A 15670-nucleotide genomic window follows, 5' to 3' on the forward strand; every position below is an offset into this window, starting at 1 on the left:
TTCAGATAAAACTGATTATTTCAAGAATCATCAGAGCTGGGTAAAAAAGATTTACATTAGGAGATACAATTGTTTATTAGTAATGATAAGTCATCTCCAACCGGTGCAGGGTCCACCAGGGCTAAAACCTGCAAAATGATGGCATGAGATTGGTTAAAAAAGGAATTAAGTCATTGTTGTGAATGATAAAACAGAGATCATTACTGATCCAAAGTGCAGCAGAAGGTACAATCAAAATTTCGTCAACTTCCTTTTGTGGTTATGTTCGCAACACACCATTCCCTCCTTGGCAATACAATTTGTGGTATATATATATATATATTACGGCCATAGTTATATTGCCTAGTCAGAGATTAAATATTGAGGATGAAGTTATAAAAGCACAAACATGCCCATACTGCTGTCAACCAGTGATGTAAAACAGGGACAAATATGCCAGTGTACTTTCCACAAAATAAAGTCCATCTGGTTGAACAGTAATTACGATTTGAAAGTACTTTTTATACGTCACCAGTATTTTCACTACATACACAGCAGCACCAAAGCACACGTGAATTCCAAATTAAGTAAACTGGTATTCAGGCATTTTTCCGGGGTCTATCAAGTGCAGAAATACAGTACATATCATTGTGTACACAACACAGATGACGATGATTCAGAATGCCATGTCACCAAGTCCTCAGGGTGGCTATTTACATGGTAGATTAAATTCATTAGAGTCATCCAACAGAGCAGTCTGTTATTCATTCATTCAGCATATATTACAGACCACTCATTTTACACAACATACACACTACTTAACGTAATGGGTGTGGGTGCAAATGTTTGTAAACTGTGAAAAAGGAGGTCAAGAAACAATTACAGCAGGGACGTCAAACATATGGCCTGCAGACCAAAACCAGCGCATTGGGGGGGGGGGTTCAATTCAGCCAATAGGATGAATTTGAAAATAAAGATTCTGTAGTGACCCTACATTTATGTGTTGTGTTCAGTGTTCTATAATTTCCATCAGTCTGTGGATGTGTATAGGCTGAGTCCTGACCTAACCTAACCTAACCAAAGGGGGTAGGCGCAAGGTACAGAAGAAGGGGTCTGTGTGCGTGTGCGTCAGGGGACAAAAAGTCATTATTATATTGTTGTGGTTACGGCCGACAGTGAGCCCTCATAGATGTATGCGATTGTTGATCGACCACCTTGTCATCCAACATCTAAACAGATGCCACAATACATGAAAGACATTGTGGCTGAGTGAGGTGGCTTTAACAGCCACTGCTTACAGCTTTGTGAAAATGAATCTTTGCTATGATAGTTGCTACAAAATGTGCAATTAAATGTTAGTCAACAGCATTACTCAAAGGAGTTTGGTTCAGTGAAATACTATTGCTCAGAGAATGCTATAAAATATATCTATGTATGTTTAGTGTAAAAGTTTATACATTTAAGACAGTTGATCACTTTCTTATAAAGCTGATATAAAAAGTACATACCCTTGTTCAAATGTTTTCGTGATTTCTAAACTTTTTCCACCATTAATATGACCTATAACCTGTGCAACTCAATTGAAAAGAAACAATATTTTAGAAGGGAAGATAAACAACTTTGATAAGGTGGTTGTGCTTTTTCCACTTCGGATCAAATACCAAAGCCTTGAATTTTGTCCGATACCGATATTGGTCAAACCCGAGATCAGTCCTACCAGATATCAGCAATAATTATACATACTTAATTTGTAGTATAGACTGTGAGAAAAGGCTTGACCAAGTGATAGTACTCAAACAGAGAACAATAATCAGCAACAGGAGGTATGGGAAAAACTGACCCATTTATTATTAACCAATGGGTAACATAAAGTAACTTTAAGAATAAGAATGTATTACATTGGAATAAAATCAAAAATTATATGAGCAAATCCTGAAAAATAACATAATACCAATACAAATATTTAAATTGCAACATAACCACTGCTTAACTTAAACATAAGCATATTATATATTTGAATAGATTAAATAATACATTTGAAAACTGAAAAATAATAATAAACAATAAATACAAATTATACTTATCCATCCATCCATTTTCCTTTACTTACCAAATAGTCACTGATGGTGAAGTGAGGCTCTCACCTGACTTTGATGCAGGCAGCGTGAGTTCAGTTCCCACTCAGTGACGGTGTGAATGTGAGTGCGAGTGGTTGTCCGTGTCTATATGTGCCCTGCGACTGCCTGACGACCAGTTCAGGGTGTAGTCCGCCTGTTCCCCAAAGTCAGCTGGGATAGGCTCCAGCACCCCACGAACCTGAACAGGCTAAGCGGTATTGAGAATCAATGGATTGAAGTACAAAATAAAGTTCTATAAAGTTTTTTTACGGTCAGTAAATTATGGGAACATCATTTGTTTCTCCACGTGTGGCAATACACGATTTTAGATCCAGTCTGATCTGATCCGATACTCGTTTTTTTGCTGACAATGGACCGATTTCCGGCCTCAAAGATTGGATCGGGAAAGACCCAAGTGACATTACCAAGAGCTGGACATCCCTACAAAATCATCACGTCACTTCTAAGGAGTAGCGTGGCAAGGCTAAACCCTTATTTTACAAAACAAAAACAAAAAAACGCACTTGAAATCTTCCAAACGCATGTGGGAAAAGGTGTTAAGGCTTTTTCACACTGCACTTAGCAGAGCGCATCATGCCGTTGATGAACTCATTCATTGTCTATGTGCTGCGACGATGCAACGACAGAACAGTGTCGCATCATGTGGCGATAGGCAAAGTGGGCATACTTTCGATTTGGGAACGGTGTCGCCCCGATGTCGTACAGTGCATCCAATAGGAGAGGTGTTGGCAGTAGGTCTGTCACAATATATTTTTCCAGACTCGATCAATTGTCATTCTTGTGGTGACCCAGCGCATGGCTCACACAGTGAGCCAACCGCAAGTTGGAGAGCTTTGTCATTACCCACTAATGGGCTTGTGGAACACAGGCGAACCGGTGTTGTCTCCGTCCAATACTCCACAGCAGGCACGCACGCACACACACACGCACACACACACACACACACAGGAAAGTTAACCGTTTATTACACATAATCTTAGCTGCACATGTTATTCGGCCAGTAGTTGACCACAGAAAACGTATTTGATTGACAGGTGAAGGGCTCGTCTCCAGCGCCTTCAGTAGAACAAACGCACAGTCCTGCAGCTCGAGGGCGGGCCTTATTTTTCATGATTTCAGAGGAATAAAGTAACGATGTTACCGCTTATCGTGATAGTCTTTGCAAATATATATCGTCCTAAAAGTCTTATCGAGATAGGCGTAGTGATTTCAAAGTGCTAACAGCAAAATAATTTGGCGGACCTGTGTAGTAAATGGAGGAAGTAAAAATAAATATGGTGTCCCAGTGTCCTGAGCTCTGGGACACAAGAGAAATTACATATAGTGGTGACATGGTTAAGAAGGCACAATAATGGACAGAGATATCCACCACGTTAATCAAAATCCATATTGCCACTGTGCGGTCGACTTCACGTCTAAATCCGGGGGGAAGCCTCTGGGCTACATCCAAGTAAACCGCTAAGCAAATACAGTGGGTATGGAAAGTATTCAGACCCCCTTAAATGTTTCACTTTTTGTTATATTGCAGCCAATTGCTAAAATTATTTAAGATCTTTCCCCCCCCCCTCATTAATGTACACATAGCACAGAAAAAAACTGAATTGTTGAAATGTTTGCAGATAAAAAAGAAAAACTGAAATATCACACAGCCATAAGTATTCAGACCCTTTGCTCAGTATTTAGTAGGAGTGGTCCAGTGTATCAGTTTGAACATTTTGACTATAATTTCAAAAGGTATGTTAGACACAAACACAAGACTGCTCATCACCAAAAGAGCACCATACCCATAGTGATGGATGGTGGTGGCAGCAATATGCTTTGGGCGTGTTCTAGTTTCAGCTGGAACTAGGTCCTAAATCAAGACTAGCACAAAACCTTCAGGCTTCTGCTAGAAAGCAAAATAAGTCTGGAAAAGCCTGTTTGAATGTGATTAGTTAATTCTAAAGACATCCAGATGTCCAATTATAAAGAAGGTGTGTATACTTCTGCAACCACATTATGCCAGTTGTTGGTTTTTACTTCTCCGCTCAAAAACCCTAATTGAGTTGTACAGGTTGTAGGTCACATTAATGGTGGAAAGCGATTTGAAATTATTTATCTTGGGCTCTTTTTTTTTTTTTTTTTTTTTTTTTATAAATGGCGCAAAATCCTGGCATTAGAACAGGGGTTTCAGGAGTCAACTTAAGTAAACAAAATGTACAAAATTAAGCACAAAAAAAATAAAAAATTCAAAATTCAAAAGACCAATACCGTATTTTATTGTTAAAAATATCTCTCACTCAAGCTTTAGTGCCATTATATACAATCACCGTACACAGTTATAATGCACACACGTAATAAACTAAAGAAAATTGAACCTTTCCTTAAAAAAAACAATCGGAGGTTGTTAATGTTTTGAAAAAGGATAATTCATTAAGTATAAAATTGTTCTGTACTGGTATTGCATTGAATCAAAACAAAAGGGGAAAACACCAATTCATTGTTATTTCTATTAATCATGCAATGATCTTACTCGTCCTGCCCACTTGACATCAAATTAGGCTGTATGCCGCCCCTGAACTACAATGAGCTTCACACCCCTCGGTTACAGAAAGTAGACATTGAATGCTGTTAAATAGCAACAAGTTAAAAAAAGCAAAGCACAAGAGAGATGCAAGATCTTCTGGCAAGTCTGACACACCATGTAGGTTACGAGGAGACAAGCTTTAGATAATTTCTTAACATTCTGTACTGCACATAATTAAAAAAAAACAACAACCTGAAAGCAGCATTTCTGCTCATCTGCCATTAACTTCCTACTGCTAAGAGCTTTCACTTACAGAAATAAATCCTTACTTTTGTTGCCATCAGTTCACTACCACAGACAAACAAAAAGGTGTTGCATGATGTACAAATAAAAACTAATCTCCATTCACTATTCACAAAAACTTAGGCACAGTGGGCTTTTTAATTAAATATCAGGATGAACCAAAAATGCACTATAACCTTTACAGGTTAACGTAATCTGACCTTTTCTGAACTTTTGAAGATAATCAATTAATGGATCATTGCCATACAGACTGTTGTTACAGAACAGCAAGTTGTGCAAAAAGTACTGAAACATTGAACAGTTGGACATGTGCATTCAAAGATTTAGAGAAGGTCAAATTAATTTCACCTGTAAAAGTTATAGTTCGTTTTAGGTTTATCCTGAAATTTCACCAGAAATCCCAATACTCCTTACATTTTTGCGAGTAGTGCATATTCTTGAATTCACATTTTCTGTGATTTGGTAGCCATGGCATGGCATGGCATGGCATGCTGTGAAATAAGGCATCTTAAGACTTGGAAGATCACCAACAACCTCATATTAGGGTCAAAGGACAGAGCACTTACCAGCATTGACAATGGCATCCAACTCCAGGACAGTAATGTCTCCTTTGTATAGAGATACTTTCTCATTCAAACCACCTCCTCCAGTCAAAAGCTTCCCATCTTCTTTGTTATCAGCTAAAAGAAAAATAGAAATAATAATATCAGCTTAATGAACAATAAAAATAATCATCTCACCACATTATATTATGATGAGTTATGGTACATATAATTAATTTTCAAATATAAAATCAAGTGGGGAATTGCACCTATATGATATTTGGATTTTCGATTTCTAATTTAGGCGGCACGGTGAAGACTGGTTAGCATATCCGCCTCACAGTTCTGAGGACCTGGGTTCTAATCCAGGCCTCGCCTGTGTGGAGTTTGCATGTTCTCCCGTGCCTGCGTGGGTTTTCTCTCGACTTTACACAGATCTGATCGGCCTGATCGGGTTCAGCCGATAATTACCATTTTAAGATGATCGGCTTTAATGTTATAATTCGCCGATCCGTTCAACGACGTCATTGATTGGCTCCGCAAAAAAAAGACATTTACTCCACGCCGCCATTGTGTACAGTATATTTGAATGCAAAAGGTAGTTGATTTTTCGCCTTTGTCGCGTGTCTTTTGATGTAGTACTGTAAATATCTACCACCAATAAAGTTATTAAAAAGAAAAAGTCAGCGGTGTGTGACAGACAACACGTCTCAGACAGAACACGTAATGCCTGGATCAGACTACAAGACAAATTTTGTCTTTCACGATTGCACTATGTCAAACTACTGCAATAAACTCATCCGTATTCCGATACCACCACATCGCGTATTCATCAATTCATCGATTGGGGTTCATCTTGGCAACTCAAACGCGACCGGATACACTCATCACCATGGTGACGACAACACTACTGGATTGCGCCGTGTGTTTATACAGTAAGAACAAAGTGGGGAAAAACGTGTTCGTGATCACCAGTGCTGGGGAGAGGACGTTCGTTTAAGGCTTGCTTGAGGTATTTTCACGTACTTTTAATAGGATACCGCTCGCAAGCAGGCAACAAAACGTTATGTAGCCTAGCAAGCTAGTGCTAGCACTAACGGTGGTAAGTGAACATGCAGGCATTCTGTCGAATCATGCTCTGAAGTTTTGGTGTGCGTGAAGTAATTTAATTACAATAAAGTAATTAAAGTAAGTTAGCAGCCATTATTTCTGTCATGTTATAATGTTGGTTTGACCTGATTGATTAGAATACATGATCTGACAAGAGCAGTGATTTCCAACCTTTACGGAACAAACAAAAATGTCACAAAAAATGGATACATTAATTACTGTATGTACTTCCCGCCATCTAACAGAAGACCATTCATTTGTTCTGTCTGTCACTATGCCTCACTGGCATAAATAGATGAACAAAGATACATTATTTATTGTAAATATACTTTTTTGAGCAATTAAGTACAAGTGTATACAGTAAATGAACAAGTCATTTCAATAGACACATTGCTCCATCTTGTGATCAGATCAGTGATCATTTTTTTTTTTAAACTTCCTGATCGGTGACCGGCCACAAAAATCCTGATCGTGTAAAGCCTAGTTTTCTCCGGATACTCCGGTTTCCTCCCACATCCTAAAAACATGCATGGTAGGTTAATTGATGACTAAATTTCCCGTAGGTGTGAATGTGAGTGTGAATGGTTGTTTCTTTATATGTGCCCTGCGATTGGCTGGTGACCAATTCAGGGTGTACCCCGCCTCTCGCCCGTAATGAGTTGGGATAAGCTCTAGCATACCCGCGACCCTAGTGAGGATAAGCGGTGTAGAAAATGGATGTGGATGTTTAATTTGCAGTTAATAAAAATCAGCAGCCCCAGCATGAAGTTACAATAGGTCAAATGACAGATCAGTAACTAGATAAAGTTTAGAACAGACCTTAAAAAAAAGTTATTTTTAAATCAGCTCTCTTGCGTTGATCAAATAATTTTATTCAGGACAAGTCACTTAGGTTTGTTGATGTTCTTTTCCCTCTTTCAGAACACTAATTTAGCTCCAATTTTATGTTCTCCAACTGTATATAAAGAAAGGTCCAGGTAGCCGGCGTCAATATCCTATCCAAAAAGTAATAGCATGTTTTCCTCACTCCCCATTCATTGACAAGTATCTGGCTGTATTGCAATGCAAAGTGTGATCACCACCAATGGCTTCTTTCCTTACAGTAGTTTTCTTCTCTCCAGGTTGGAATCTTGTCCAGACTTATGTAATCTTGACGACGATAGCCCTCTTTGCGTCTTTCCTCGCGGTCCATGTGGAGAAGTCTCTCTGTCAAACACAGACAGAAAATAAAAATTTACATGACACCCTTATCCTACTACAGACCAAGGACAATAATGTCTTATGTAACTTTACAATAGCCATATTATTGGTTACAAAACTGTTTCACAGTATAAAACTACATACAGGGCTCTACATTAAATTTTGCACTGGTAGCACTGGTGGAACCAACTTTTTCATTTGGTCGCACCAGCACATGATTTGGTCACACCCTTTTTGGGGAGGTACAGCTTGACCAAGCATATATACCGACCCTTTCCAAAAAGTGTGAATATCATGGAAAAGTTTATTTATTTCCATAATTGCATTCAAAAAGCTACTTTCATAGATTCAGGGACCACAATTTAAACAATTTCAAGTATTTATTTGTTTATTTTTACATAATTTGGGCTTCTAGCTCATGAAACCCAGGAACGCAGGAATTTAAAAAAAAAAAATACTGTGAAGAAATGAGCCCAAATTTTGCAAGCCATAAATGTTTTAAACTGAGTGTCACACACTCATTACCTCATAAACTCAAAGCACCTGCACAGGTTTCCTCAGGAGTCATTAAATTGCTTCAGTTTGGTTCAGTTGTCTCAGTTGGGTTCAATATGGGGAAGACTGCAGACTTGACAACTGTTGCAACATGTTGCAATGGAATTGTATGTTAACTGTTTAAGAAGTTAATTGCAAGAGGGAAGAAGCTGTTGGAATGTCTGCCAGTTTTAGTTTGCATTGTTCAGTAGCGCCTACCTGAGGGAAGGAGCTGGAAGAGCTGATGACCAGGATGTGGAGGGTCCAAGAGGATTTTGCATGCTCGTCTTAGTTCTGGCAGCGTGCAAGTCCTCAAGGGTGGGTAGGGGGGTACAGACAATCTTTTCAGCAGTTTGATTGTCAGTTGCAGTCAGAATGTCTTTTTTTGTAGCAGCAACAAACCAGACTGTGATGGAAGAACACAGGACCGATTCGATGACCGCTGTGTAGAACTGCCTCAGCAGCTCCTGTGGCAGGCCGTGCTACCCCAGAAGCTGCAGGAAGTACATCCTCTGCTGGTTGTTTTTGAGGATGCTGTTGATGTTGAACTCCCACTTCAGGTCCTGAGCGACTGTAATTCCCAGGAACCTGAAGGTCTCGACGGTTGACACAAGGCAGTTGGACAGCGTGAAGGGCAGCTATGGTGAACGATGCCTCCTGAAGTCCACAATCATCTCGAGTGTGTTCAACTCCAGGTTCTGTCAGCCGCACCACAGGTCCAGGCGCTCCACGTCCTGTCGATACGCAGACTCGTCACAGTTTTTGATGAGGACGATGACAGTGGTGTTGTCTGCAGCTGGGTGCGTTGAGGTGCAGTTGTTTGTGTAGAGGGAGAAGAGCAGCGGAGAGAGGACACAACCTTGGGGCGCCCCGGTACGTGTAGATGAGGTTGCCTCCCACAGCCTCACCCGCTGTGTTCTGCCCGTCAGGAAGCCGTAAATCCACTGGCAGATGGCAGGCGAGACGCTGAGCTGTCCCCACTTTGATATGCGTCCTCTTTAGCCTGGTGAAGTTGCTTAAGTTTGGCAGTGAACCACGGTTTGTTGTTATTGAATGTGCGAAATGACTTTGTCGGTACACACACCTCTTCACAGAAACTGATATAGGATGTGACAGTGTCCGTATATGCATCCAGGCTACCAGCTGAATTTTCAAAGACACTCCAGTCTGTGCAGTCTAGACAGCTTTGAAGTTCTCTCTTTGCTTTGTTGGTCCACTTTTTCACTGTTTTCACCGTAGGCTTCACACATTTAAGTTTTTGTCTGTATGTTGGTATTAAGTGAATGAAGCCGTGATCAGACGAGTACAGGGCTGCACAAGGTATGGCACGGTATAAGTTATTTAGCATAGTATAGAATCAGAATCATCTTTATTTGCCAAGTATGTCCAAAAAACACACAAGGAATTTGTCTCCGGGAGTTGGAGCCGCTCGAGTACGACAACAGACAGTCAATTGACAGAGAACACTTTTGAGACATAAAGACATTGACAAAAAAAAAACAGTCACTGAGCAGTAAAGGGTTGCTAGTTATCTGGTAATGCCGGTACATTTTTTATTTTTTTTTGGACAATTGTGCAAAAAGATGCAGAGTCCTCTAGCACTCAGAGCAGTTCGAATGACTAATATTGTAATAGTCCGGTGCAATGACCATTGTGCAAAGGGCACCGAGACTTCAAGGAGTGCATGTGGTTTAAAGTGAAGAGTATTGCGAATAGCATTTAGCATCAATCAACTCTCACTGGAGCGGTTCGCAGCTGAGTGTGAATCGGCTGGGATGAAAATCACCACCTCCAAATCTGAGACCATGGTCCTCGGTCAGAAAAGGGTGGAGTGCCCTCTCCGGTTCAAGAAAGAGATCCTGCCCCAAGTGAAGGAGTTCAAGTATATCGGGATCTTGTTCACGAGTGAGGGAAGAATGGAGCGGGAGATCGACAGGCAGATCGGTGCAGCGTCTGCAGTAAAGTCTTTGTCGGTCTGCTGTGGCGAAGAAGGAGCTGAGGCAAAAGGCAAAGCTCTCAATTTACTGGTCAATCTACAGTCCAACCCTCACCTATGGTCATGAGCTGTTGGTCATGATCAAAAAGAACAAGATCGCGGCCGAAATGAGTTTCCTCCGCAAGGTGTCCAGGCTCTAGCGTGAGAAGCTTGATCATACAGGAGGGGCTCAGAGTCAAGCCGCTGCGCATCAAGAGGAGCCAGATGAGGTGGGTCGAGCATCTGGGTAGGATACGTGCCGGACGCCTCCCTGGTGAGATGTTCCGGGCACGTCCCACTGAGAGGAGGCCTCGGAAGAGCTGGACAAAGTGGCTGGGGAGAGTGCAGTCTGGGCTTCCATGCTTAAGCTGCTGCCACCGCGACCCGACCTCAGATAAGCGGAAGTAAATGGATGGCTGAATGGATATACAGCACAATACTATTACTATAGTCTTTATTGTCCCTGTAACAATATTTTATTTTCACTTCACTTTCATTAACACACTTTCACATGCTTTGTACCTGCAATAGTATACGTCAAAATAATACTGTAGTATAAATCAGCAACGAAGGGAAATGGGGCTGTGCAAATTCTAATAATGCATCTAAACGGTTCAGGGGGCTCAAGGGGACTTCAACAGCGATCAGGAGGAAACTGGTATCTACCCGATAACCAATACAGGTAGTTGTTTTCTATTTTCCCTTAATGTGGTTCATTGCAGTTTTTCTTCTTATTGAATTGACCTCTCTCGATAACGACTCAGACTCAACTGAACTATTTCTTTTGCAACGTCATCTGGCTAGACTCCAGCTCACCCATGACCCTAATAAGAATAAGAAAAAGGAAGGATGATCACATCAAAAAGACTTAAAATTAGCACGTTGACCAATAATTGTAATGATGTGCCATCTCTGAAGTAGATAGCCATAAAAACACTTCTGCCTTAGTCCTCTTAAATAAAAATATGGTCATCATCTGGGCTGCCATCTTTTGTAGCCTCAAAACAAATGTCTCAGACATCAACTTTACTGTCCAAGTCCGTTTCTTGTTCTACAGAATGTGTCTTTTTTCTTAATTTTTTTGCTGTTACATCGCACACTGGATGGGAAATGCCCAAAGACATTATGTGCTTCCAGAGCTGGCAAAGAGGCTCATTAAAATGTGCAATGGTAGCACTAACCACTTGAATTTTAAACCCTTCCAGTCCAACTCTCAACAGTACTTTACTGTATATCTGGGTAGGTCATTGGTATGCTGCAAACAAGCTACAATTAAAAAGCTACTTTTCAGTGCATTTCATCTCAAAGATTGTCCTTTTCTCATTTTATTTTATCATGAATAAAGTTGAGAAAAGTCCTAATTTTCTACTTTGTAACCATGCCCAGGGCCTATCCACCATTCAAAAATTTTAATCATGCTAAATTTAAATTGTTACATTTCTTTGACACTTTAACAGGTCTTTATCTCCGTTGACAGTGGTATAAATTGGGTAGTGGATAAAATCACAATATTAAATTAGATTTTCATCTAGAGATCCCATAAATGACATAACAGCAGATACTGTACAAATATATCCATCCATCCATTTTCTACTGTGCTTGTCCTTATTCGGATCACAGTGGAGCTGCTGGAACCTATTCTGGCTGACATTGGGTGAGAGGCGGGGTACATCCCGGATTGACCGCTAGCCAATCGCAGGGCACATGTCGACAAAAATGATTCATCCTCACCTGAAGGTATCAAATCTTCAATACACCTAAGACATGTTTTTGGAATGTGGGAGAAAGCCTGACTAGCCAGAGAAAACCCACGCAAGCACGGGGAGAACATGCAAATAATTCCACGCAGGAAGGCAGGAGCCCAGAATCAAGCCCCTATCCTCAGAACTGTGAGGAAGCACTAACCACTAGGTCACCGTGCTGTCCTGTACAAGTCTATATACAATCCTACATTTGTATTTAGGTGGTAGGTAGGTTTGCATAGTCCATAATTTGCATAGTATTGTACCCAGTGACACAGTGGCATACACATGGGTTAAACCAGCACTGATTTAGTGGTCAATTGCAAGTGCTGCACCTGCACTCAAAAAGATAGAATACCAGTGAAGGTGAAATTAACGTCAAGGTGCACAATATGTATTTTTGGTATTAGTTTGAGGAACTAATCATATATATTCTTGCAACTAATAAAATATTTGCTGCTGTGCTGTTTGGCTCAAGAAATGTAAGCACATGTGGATGTTAGTGAGTATCACACGCCACGTCAAAGGGACGTTACTCCGACAGGTGAATGACAAAGAAACTGGTACCCTGGATGCAAGCTAAATACGAGCCTGGGGAGAGTAGTGTTGTTTCCAATGCGAAACGCGCAATCACTGTAGCCAAGCAGGCGCTATAACCTTACAACGTGTGCTCACTTTGGTGTTTGGGATAAGCGCAGGTACTAAATGGAAAGTAGTTTAGAGCCACACGGAAAAGAGCGTTAGGGAAATTTAAAGCATAACAAGAATGTACGCTGTCTGTCAGCCATGAAGAGAATAACATTCCTATTCCCCCTCCAAACAAGCCTTACCTTTTTCAGTCTTCCAATCCTTTTTCTTTTTGCTCATGCTGCCGGAGTGATTGGTCTTCGAGTGGTTGTTTTTTGACTGTGGCAACCCCAGACTCACTGTGAATGGTGTTCCGGGGGATAAAATAGAAATGTAAAGTCTGACAGCCTTTCGAAGCTTCTCCCACCTGGGAAGCTGTCAAACGTCTACAGCGCTCACTCGGCTCAACCTACCGTGATTGCGGCGTAAATAAGGTGTACGAATCTTGACCATCTGATTGGCTGGTAAGAATAGGGAAGTGGCCTTGTGATTGGGAGAATGGCTAAGTCCATCAAAATAGCCCACGGACTGAAGACGTTGGGTAGGTCATTTATGGTTTGTGAGGTCCTGCAAAGCGTGCAGGTTTCAGGTCATTCAGAGCTAATTAGGCGAAAAATGGAACAATTCCACCAAAGCACATTTTTAATTAGGTAGTTTGAATACAATCTGATAAATGGCATACATATATTATTACTTAAACTATTATTGTACCTCCTATACATTAATGGTAGTGGACGTGATAATTGGCAGACTGTGATGTCTGCTGTTTCCCTTTAACTGGTAACTCAATACTGAGTGATTAATATGCTTGGTGTTGGTCCCAGATGGTAATGAAAGTGGCACTGATATGTGCGCCCTTTAACTATTTGGACAGTAATACTTTATCTAAAATAAAGTCTCTTAGGATATTGACAAAAAAAATTTGACAAGTCGTGTTTAATGCAAATAATTACTTATGATTAGGTAAGATACGACGATTAAGCAGGCCGTCGTATAGGAGCTTGGTTCCAGGGACAACCTCTTGCCATCTGCTGTGTATTTGGTGGACTGAGCTGACCCATCTGTTCCCAAGATCATTGAAATTGGAAAATGTAAATAATTGACATCCCCCTCACCTTTTTTCTCTCTCTATTTATTTTTATGAATAACAAATGCAATCGTAAGGACTCCAACAGGCAGAGCCATGCCTCAATTGAAAATCCGCAGCACAGTTGAAAGATATACTGTACGTACTCTTGATGGGACGCTCACTCAAAAATAGCAAAATTAGTTTGTGACCACCACTTACAGACAATTTCTCTATTCTTATCGCTCTTTTTTTTTTTTTTTTTTTTTTTTACTATATTCTCTGATTTATTTAGAGAATTTCCAAGGAATGAAAATATATTCTGGTCCAAAGGCTTTGTCAGGAAAAGTGAAACGTTTGCGGAATTATTCTCGGTGTAATATTAAAATCCAACCGCCTGATGTCATCCTTGCAGTGCATTCAGAGTGATTCTCGTGTCAGGAGTCTAACTCATGCTCAGTCATCTAATAGTATACCAAAGTATCTCTAGATGTTATAAATGGTTCTTCAACTAAGGTTAGATTAACATAAAAGTACAATTTCACCCAGGACTTTGTTTTTGGTCCAGTTTTACGGGATTTATTTGGGATTACAGAAGAAGGTACTAATTTTTTTTAATTTTTTTTAATTTCCATACCATAAAATAATGCACACCTTTATTGTACTGTATTACATTTAGTAATGGAGGACTCCAAGCACTGAATTGCTCATGGCTATTCTCTATACTTCATGGGTGTGTTTTCAAAATGTTCCCAAATTGGAAAGAATGTCTTAGTTCAGGCCCTATATTGTTACATATTCAATAATGCCAAACTTTTTCTAAAAATGTTATGTAACACACCGTATTGTTACTTTATTGTTAGTATTATTAGGCAGCGTCTTGAGAAGCGAAGACAACTTTCTGTTACCAGAGCGAAGGTTTTTGCTCAGCAGACTAGTCAAGCCCAAACAGCAGGCACATTTTAGGTCACGCCGTGTATAGGCAATTGTGATTGTCATGGTTACAGATGAATGACAATAAACCAGGGTCCGTGCTTAAAAGCCACATTTTGATGGCTTGATGTGTATCGTTTTGATATCCCACAGGAGGGTCACATATGCGGCATCATAAATACAGCGTTAAACAAAAGGCGGTTCACAAGGCTATTCCTATGCTATAAAAGTGCTCTTCGCGATTGTCTAAGCTTGTATTTACAACTACTAAATAAGGGTACAGCAGAACGAACCCATTCTTGTTTTGAGCCAGCCTTTAGTCGTTTTTGTTGACCTGTCCTCTCTTTTCTGAGTCAGGTACAGAATTTCCCAAGTGCGCACCTGCAATTTGTGTTGGCAGGATTTGTGCATTGGCTGATTCAGTTTGCATTATAAGGCATGATCGTGTTGCCTTTCTGTACCCCATGGAGCTTGTCAAAAAATATCCATCTTCTCTTCCAACTCTGATGCAACAACCTCACCCTGGTGTTGGAGAATAGGACCAAATTTGTGTTTTATTCTTTTGAAAATAATACTACATAAAATGTGTGAGGCAGCATGGTGAATTCTGAGGTTCGGGTTTTGAATCCCAGATCCAGCTTTCCTGAAGACTAAACTAACCAAGACCAATCAAATAACTTTTTTTTTATAAAAAAAAAAATCATGTTACGTGCAATGCAAAAAACAATCATCATCATTACAACTTTTTTTAACGTCACTAAATGCATTTGAAACATTACATCCTAATTGTTGACTTTCATTGCGTAGTAACCATGAACAAGTGTAATTAAAAGTAATTTCACAATTAAATACTGCCCACATAAAACAGACTGCAAAATGTGTTTATCCATCCATCCATCCATTTTCTGAGCTGCTTCTCCTCACTAGGGTCGCGGGCATGCTGGAGCCTATCCCAGCTGTCATCGGGCAGGAGGCGGGGTACACCCTGAACTGGTTGCCAGCCAATCGCAGGGCA

General features: G+C 40.3%; 1 protein-coding gene across 4 annotated transcripts in view; it reads right to left on the reverse strand.

Annotated features, from left to right (window-relative positions):
- The window catches only part of macrod2 (mono-ADP ribosylhydrolase 2), a 459456-nt gene extending 446403 nt beyond the window's left edge, over positions 1–13053 (reverse strand). For all 4 annotated transcript variants that reach the window (XM_061690718.1, XM_061690717.1, XM_061690716.1 and 1 more), the window contains exons 1-3: positions 12860–13053; positions 7680–7784; positions 5493–5606 (exon numbers count right to left, since the gene is read on the reverse strand). In XM_061690718.1, coding sequence (XP_061546702.1) covers positions 5493–5606; positions 7680–7784; positions 12860–12896 — 256 coding nt within the window. In that variant the 5' untranslated portion in view covers positions 12897–13053. The remainder of the gene's footprint in view (positions 1–5492; positions 5607–7679; positions 7785–12859) is intronic.
- Between the last annotated feature and the right edge of the window lie 2617 nt (positions 13054–15670).

Source organism: Phycodurus eques, chromosome 11, assembly GCF_024500275.1.
Source record: "Phycodurus eques isolate BA_2022a chromosome 11, UOR_Pequ_1.1, whole genome shotgun sequence".
NCBI classification, from domain to species: domain Eukaryota; kingdom Metazoa; phylum Chordata; class Actinopteri; order Syngnathiformes; family Syngnathidae; genus Phycodurus; species Phycodurus eques.